Consider the following 8,148-nt stretch of genomic DNA (forward strand, 5'->3'; position numbering starts at 1 on the left):
TCTTATCTTAATGACCTTGTAGTACCATATCACCCTATTAGAGCACTTCGCTCTCGCTCTGCAGGCCTACTTGTTGTTCCTAGAGTATTTAAAAGTAGAATGGGAGGCAGAGCCTTCAGTTTTCAGGCCCCTCTTCTGTGGAACCAGCTTCCAGTTTGGATTCAGGAGACAGACACTATCTCTACTTTCAAGATTAGGCTTAAAACTTTCCTTTTTGCTAAAGCATATAGTTAGGGCTGGACCAGGTGACCCTGAATCCTCCCTTAGTTATGCTGCAATAGACGTAGGCTGCTGGGGATTCCCATGATGCATTGAGTTTTTCATTTCCAGTCACCTTTCTCACTCACTATGTGTTAACAGACCTCTCTGCACTCAATCACACTTGTTATTAATCTCTGTCTCTTTTCCACAGCATGTATTTATCCTGTTTTCCTTCTCTCACCCCAACCGGTCGCAGCAGATGGCCCCGCCCCTCCCTGAGCCTGGTTCTGGACGTTTCTTCCTGTTAAAAGGGAGTTTTTCCTTCTCACTGTCGCCAAAGTACTTGCTAATAGGGGGTTATATGATTGTTGGGTTTTTCTCTGTATCTATTATTGTACGATCTACTGTGCAATATAAAGCGCCTTGAGGCGACTGTTGTTGTGATTTGGCACTATATAAATAAAATTGAATTGAATCGAATGGCCCAGCCAATCACATGACCTAAATCAAACTGAAAGTCTATGGAAAGAAGAGTTCATAGAATGGGCCCACAGAACCGTCAGGATATAAAAAAAAATGGGCCAAAATCACCTTTGCAATGCCTGCGACTAGTTTCTCCATACAGAAGGAGCCTTGAAGCTGTTTTACCAACAAAGGCTTTTGCACAAAGTGTTAAAACAAATTTCAGTAAAGCATGTTTAATACTTTTTTCATTATTACACGTAATATATGAACATCTGTGGTTTGAGTTTTTTGCGTTTGTAGATTGGATGGGTTGTTACTGATTTCTAATGAGTATTTCATGTCAGTATCACCTTTAGAAATATATTCTGGGAGCGGCCGGCCCAGGTCTTCCCTTCTCTCTACCCCTGCTTTCCTGTCCTCTCATCACTGTCTATCGACTAAAGTCCCCCCCAAAAAAGAATATTTAATTAGTTACACTTTGTGAAAAGGGCTGAAATACGGGCAGAGTCATAATAAAAGTTGGCAGTAATTTTTATTGCAAAGATCTTTATCTTTTTGTTTGTGCTTTCATTATTCTTATTCTTTGCGGTCTCTTTTCTCCACGTTTTGTTTCTGTTATTTTCTTCAGTTCCTCTCCTCGTGTTTGCAGACCTGTTGTAATCCATTTTTCCTTTTTTTTCAGGGTCCTAACTTTGAATTTTCTACTGAAACTCATGAAGAACTGCTCTACAATAAGGAAAAGCTCCTCAACAATGGAGACAAGTGGGAAGCAGAGATTGCTGCCAACATACAAGCTGATTACCTATATCGATAGACATCACACACAGACATGCAGGTGTACAAATGTACAGTATACACAAACCATCTTTTGCGCCCCACACACATTTTGACTCAAACCCAGAGGAAATGGATGGTCAGTTTAGATTTAGTTTTGTTGTCCATTCTTATTTTAAACATAACATAAATATCCTCAGTATCATATTATTCGATATTTATTGTAGAACAATCAATACCCCACTGGCTATTTGTGTAAGGAGTCTAAAGCTGTCACAGCCTGGTCTAGTATATTATCATTCAATGAAGACTATACTTTGTGTGGAAATTGAATTTAATAACATGTAGACTGAGTCAAGCTATGTCAGTCTGAGCATGTACCCCGAGGGTAGACTGCAATCTGGATTTCATCTTCACTGTCAGTGTAAGGGTGCATGGATTATCATCTAGTGAGTTGTATGTTCGTCATGCTGCTTCCACTTTCAAGCAAATAAAGAACCATCTGGGAGAAATTTGTTTCAAGTGTTGAAAAACGATGTACAGAAAATGTTTCAATGCAATTTTTATTTATATAATGCCAAATACAACAACAGCCGCCTCAAGGTGCTTTATATTGTAAGGTAAAGACCCTACAATATTGCAGAGAAAATCCCAGCAATCAGACGACCTCCTATGAGCAAGCACTTGGTGACAAGCTTTATGTTAAAAGCTTCCTTTTAGGCTACGTTCACACTGCAGGCGAAAGCGCATCAAATCCTATTTGCGACCCATATCCGATCATGGTATGACAGTGTGAACGGCACAAATCCGATATTTTCAAATCCGATCTGGGTCACTTTCGTATGTGGTACTGAATCCGATACATATCCGATGTTTTAGAAAGAGACTGCTGATTGAACGGTCAGGTCGCATTAAATCCGTCTTTTACGTCACTGACACAAGACAGACGCCAATTATCAGCTCCGGAGAAGACATCGTGAACGCTTCCTGGCCATCCAGTGTAGATGTCAGTGAAACTGTTGGGAAGACAATGTGAACATTTTATTTGTACTGTATAATCTGCAGATTCTGACAGAAATCTGCAGCTATCCTTTGAAGCACCGCTTCTCTAAAACCGCAATAAGGATAATTATTAGGTTATCTACATTATTATGTAAATAACAAAATAACTTAAAGCAAAAATTGGGAAACGTAAAGTCCGAAGTCTTTATATTAAGGGCCATCAGTCAAACAATACTGTTTGGTCTGGGTCTAAACAGAGCGCGTTGTGTGTGACGTCTTCTTTTGCGCATGCGGGCTGCTTTGAGCGTTCACACTAGAGCGCATTTGCTGTCGCATTTTATTTGTAGTGTGAACGAGGAGACAAAAAAATCGGATTTGATCAAAAAATCGGAATTGAGCATTAAGACCTGCAGTGTGAACGTAGCCTTAGAAGGAAAACTGGCAAAACCAGGCTCAGTGGAGGCCAGTCATCTGCTGCGATCAGCTAGGAATGAGGGCAGGGGAGATGGGACAAAAAACCACTGTGGAAAACAGCCAGAGATTAAAAATAACTGATTAAATGAACAGTAGTGTATACACACAGTGTGGGAAAAAAAAAAAAAAAAAAGGTGAGTGAAGAAGAAGTAGTCCATTCCCTGGGAATCCCCCAGCAGCCTTGATCTACTGCAGCATAAATAATCACCTGATTGAGCCCAGATTAGAAGCATTAACAAAACTGGCTGTGGTTACCAACTGCAGAACGGATGACATCAAGCATTATGCCACGAGTGAATGAGATATATATTGACTGACACGACTAGGATCTACAACAATGACACTGGAATGTCATTCAGATTGGAGAAGTGTATTTGGATGGTAACAAAGAGAGGAACGGTAGTCACAACTGAGGGGACTGCACTAGCAGAAGGCAACATTGCAAACATTGAGGATAGTCCTAAACAGTCAGGTAAATCTGAAGAACAAGATCTGGGAAATGAACACTGTCTTGGAATTTCCTGTTAGTAAAGTCTGCAACGCGGTCAGCTGTGGCCAAAGCTTTTTAATTACAGGATGCAAGAGAGAAAACAGACTGCAAACATCACAGTTATGCAGTCAGGATAGCTCTGCCCTTGAGACGTCGCGCCGCCTCTTTTATACCTTCACACACAACTCCTGGTGCATCACTACAGTTACAACAGCTTCTTGTCTCAACCCTCGCTGGGCAGGGAGCAACTCCTGCTATCCATATTCCAGGAAGCACCTGGAATATGGTTTCCCTGGGAATTTCATCCTTCTATGCCCTAACAGTAAGCAGATAACATAGTGAAACGTAGTTAAGCATAGTTACACCAGGTCATATTGACACACAGACTCACCTAAGAAATACAAAAAGTTCCAAGCACCTACTAATACATATAAGAATGAACTAGAAACTTTCCATCACAACACCTACCCTCTGATGGCTGTTGGATGCCCTGCTGGGAGAATAAGGGACAACTGAATCTTTCTAATTATGTGCAGTACTACTTTAATTAACCCTTGTGTTCGTTTTATGTTAAACTATTTTGTGTTCACAGTTAAAAAATGACTGTTTCATTACGACTCATCATAAAAGCTATAATAATAGATATATTTCCTTTCTTGTCATGTTAGATTGTTTTATCAACTAAAGTTTTTGAACTTCTGTTATTTATGATGTATGTATGTCTCATTAATATGACTTTATATGCCTTATATTTGAGTCAAAACACATCATTTCTATTTTGACTATAATAACCAGATCAAACATAGTATACTGTTTATCACAGCTGTCAAAGTGACCAGGAATATTTTAGCTGTGTATGGACCAAATGATTCCAACATTATACTAAAATGACCTCTTTTCAGGAACACCATCTATGGGTGCCTGAAAGATGGGATATAGATGAGTGGCTGGCGCTCCACAAACCTGTCAACATGTAAAATTTATAGAGTAACATGGTGGCCCAAAAAATTGTCCGACTGAACTCTACATCCATAAACTGTTGGTAGATTCATTCTCGGATCTCCACTGAAAATAAAAAAAACCCCTCATGTATGCTTTGATGTCTTTCTGTCTTACCTCCATGTTTACCACTATAGTTTACCATTATTTTCAAATTAGGGTTTCAGCTGAAAGCCCAAGTTGATTCTCAGGTGGGGATAAGTTCCCATTCTTTGACTGTTGACATGACAACAGATGACAACAGTCGTCATGGCGATCCTCTTCCTCACTGAATTTGTCCTCATCAGTTTTTTCTTGGTCTCGGTTGCATGGATTATATTCCATGCCATCTTCAGCTTCTGACACTTCCTCTCTAATCCATGCTCACCGTGAGTTTCCTGGTCTCTCTCTAGTCATGGGGCAGGCTGTGTGGTGGGCAGTGTAGGACCAAAATACAATACTTGGCACACAGACATTAGACTCAAAATGCAGCTGTATTGCTGGAAAAAACGAAATAACTAAAGATATCAGGAAAAGACTCACTGGCAAAGGAGCATGGATATGGATAACGTAATCGGACAACATGACAAAGAATGAAGGAAAACTGAGGGCTTAAATACACATGGAGTAGCCTTTCCCTGGTGACAGTACTGGGTGTTAAAACTCAAGCAGCTTGACAACATAAGAACAGTGTTGGTCAAGTTACTTGAAAAAAGTAATCAGTAACTAATTACTGATTACTTCCCCCAAAAAGTAATCCCGTTACTTTACTGATTACTTATTTTCAAAAGTAATTAATTACTTAGTTACTTAGTTACCTTTAAAAAACACAATTTACAACCTGAATAGGTGATAATGCGATAGATCTTTCAGCCCAATTCTACTTTTTCTACATAATCCATCATACAAAATGTAATCAGATGGAAAAGTCTGTTTTTAAAACTTGTTTTATTAGTTTTAATCTTTTAACTTTATGCATCAAGCAAAAATTTAATTATATGCAACATTCTCTGAGTGGAAGAAATTTGTTTAATATTTAAACCTATTTTCTGCACATTCCAGCGCATAAAATATATATTTTTTTGTGTTTACACTCACTCTTTCAAATAGATGCAAGTAAAACACAGCAGAAAATAAATAAAGTCAAAGACTAGCGGTCCTTTTGCTCTATTTTCACCTGTAAAGCAGGAGTGGGGTAGGCGGAGGTTTTCCCTGGTGCACAGTAGCGTTTTTTGATACGGGCGACACGGGCGGTTGCCCGGGGCGGCATCGTGGTGGGGGGCGGCATCACGGGCATCGGCAAAAAAAATTTGCTCATACTCATGCTGCCCGACATCAGCCGGCGCATATCGGGAATGGCATAGGCACCGATCGGTTTTCTATCGCCCATTTGCTGGGAGTAAGGGCGCCCTCCGTTTGCCAGGTGCGCCTGCTGCTTGCGGCACAGGGAGGAGAGGGCGGGGCGGCGGGGGATTCTCTGACTGGCTGGAGCAGCATCTAATAACCAACTTGCAAAATAAAACAAAATAAAAACAAAACAACAAACACGAAAACACCAGACATCATGATACAGACTTATAATGTGCACTGATGTTTTTTGGAAACGTCAAAAGTGAGCGCGAGAGCCCTCGGTGCGCCTGCTCGCTGCTGAAGTCAAAGTAAACTTTGTCATCTCCGCTACAGTCCAGTACATAGAGAAGAGACGAGACGAGGTTCCAGTTACAGCAGTGCAAGTAAACAAACAATATATATAAGAAGAGTAAGAAAATAAATATAAACTTTAGGACTCGGGCTAAAGGGATCAATAACAATTTAAAATGTATATTTTACAGTTTGATGATTTAAAGTCTCACACACAACCCGTCGAAAGGGGAGGGGGGGCGGCTGCTTCCAAATAGAACACATTTCATTCATAATATTGTAAATCCAATTCCATTATGTATTCATGATCTGAATCCTGGGTTGTGTGAAATCCCAGAAATACACCTTAGACAAAGTGAATCTGTGAACTAAGGTGTAGGTCTATTAGGTTATGTTTTGGCGATCCTCGAGTTTGTGGATTTGTGTTCATACTGGAGTGCAAAATTAAAACCAATGTAAGATGGACAAGAAAAGTTCAAAGCCATTAGGTGCTCAATTTAGAAAAAAGAGAAAAGAAGAGGAGGAGAAACGAGCAAAAGATGCAGGTAAGCAGATGTGTCATTGGATAATGGCAGGTCATCCCTAAGGAAGTTATGTGGGTTACAGTTGCTCCAAAAAAAAGGGTAAAAATAGTAACAGACTAAACTCCAAAAAATACATTGGGTTACAGATTTTAATATTAGTTAGTCATTGTCAATTGTTGATTTGTCCTGTTCTCATTGTATGATGAATTATGATGGCTGTTTGGTAGCCGTTTGCATGTAATGCATACCCTCTCTCTCTCTTATGCGTGTGTGTTTCTCTGGTGAAATTCAGTATGGTTCCGACAACAGTTTTATGTTCATGTACAATCCTTAATATGTTTTATGTATGTGTGTGTGTGTGTGGGAGGGGCGCCACCAGAGGGAGTGTTCGCCCGGGGCGCCAAACAGGCTAGGACCGCCACTGCTGGTGCAGGTGTGCTGCAGCGGTCAGTGGAAGGATCCGCGAGTTTCTCTGAATTTCCCATTACGTCGTAGCGCACTTGGTGCTTGCTTGGAAGTTTAGGGGGGGTTTTTTTCGCTGTAAAAAGAAGTTTTCTTCCCACGCACAACGGACGCTAATGTTTTTGTCACTTTTTATGGAATCAACAAGTAAGGTCAGTACTTCCACGCTTTAAACGCTGCACGTTCACACTCTCTCCCGCACTCCATATATGAGCCATTGTTGATCTGCATACAGCTGTTGTCACGAACGTCGCACTCGCTTACGTCACTGTCATGAGACATTTTCGCAAAAAAAATCACGGTTTTAGTAACGCAGTAATGCAGTGTTCCTACGGCAATGTTTCGTTACTTGAAAAAAGTAATCGGCTTACGCGTTACTGCCCATCTCTGCATAAGAAGTGCAAGCGGTGTGTTTGTGGTCAGATATGTGGGCGGGGTTTGTTGCAGCAACTCCACCCCAAATCACTACTACACATACTGTGGCAGTAAAAATGCAAGATGGCAGTTTTCTTCACATTAGTACAGAGGGAGGAAGTGGAGCCAGGCCATCCCTCTTTTATATAAGCATAGGCAGAAATGCAGGACCCAAACCAAGCATCCAAAACGTTTTGGCTGTAGACAGTGACTGTTGTTCCTTGCTGACAACCTCCTCCATTCATAATCCATATATATTGCCAACAATCTGAACCAAAATTTTCACATTTGGATTCATCACGGCATCAAACATTTTGATAAAGTTTTTTGTTGTTGTTGTGTTTACCTTAACCTTTTCACCCTATGTCTTTCCTTAAAAATAATTTCTTGACAACCACGCTCCCATCTGACTGTCCAGATGCATCTCTCAGGTGCTGTGTCAGGTCTTTGCTGGGTTTTCTTTCTGTTTTTAGGGATATAACTTTCAAATACTGTTAATCTGTTGTAGATAGATTTTAGACTTCTTGCTTCCTCTTTTCTTCTCCATTTGTTAAATATGTTTTAAAAAAGGGAATAAATAAATAAGCAATTAGCACACAAGTAATGTAATATGTATAAAATTCCCTACTCATGAGCTGTTAATCAGTGACATTACTGTGCTACTTCCTCTAGCCAGACAGACAGGAACTTGGAATAGACGACAAGAGCAGTGCAGATAAAGGA

General features: G+C 40.3%; 1 protein-coding gene across 1 annotated transcript in view; it reads left to right on the forward strand.

Annotated features, from left to right (window-relative positions):
* The window catches only part of LOC146706900 (NADH dehydrogenase [ubiquinone] iron-sulfur protein 8, mitochondrial-like), a 20,173-nt gene extending 18,221 nt beyond the window's left edge, over positions 1 to 1,952 (forward strand). Inside the window, exon 8 of the mRNA XM_085458189.1 lies at positions 1,349 to 1,952. Within this exon, the coding sequence (XP_085314315.1) occupies positions 1,349 to 1,480 (132 nt within the window). The 3' untranslated portion in view covers positions 1,481 to 1,952. The remainder of the gene's footprint in view (positions 1 to 1,348) is intronic.
* The last annotated feature ends 6,196 nt before the right edge of the window (positions 1,953 to 8,148 follow it).

The sequence above is a fragment of the Copadichromis virginalis genome, linkage group LG6, assembly GCF_057382275.1.
Source record: "Copadichromis virginalis isolate Kocher_CV1m ecotype Utaka linkage group LG6, C_Virginalis_male_GT1.1, whole genome shotgun sequence".
NCBI classification, from domain to species: Eukaryota; Metazoa; Chordata; class Actinopteri; order Cichliformes; family Cichlidae; genus Copadichromis; species Copadichromis virginalis.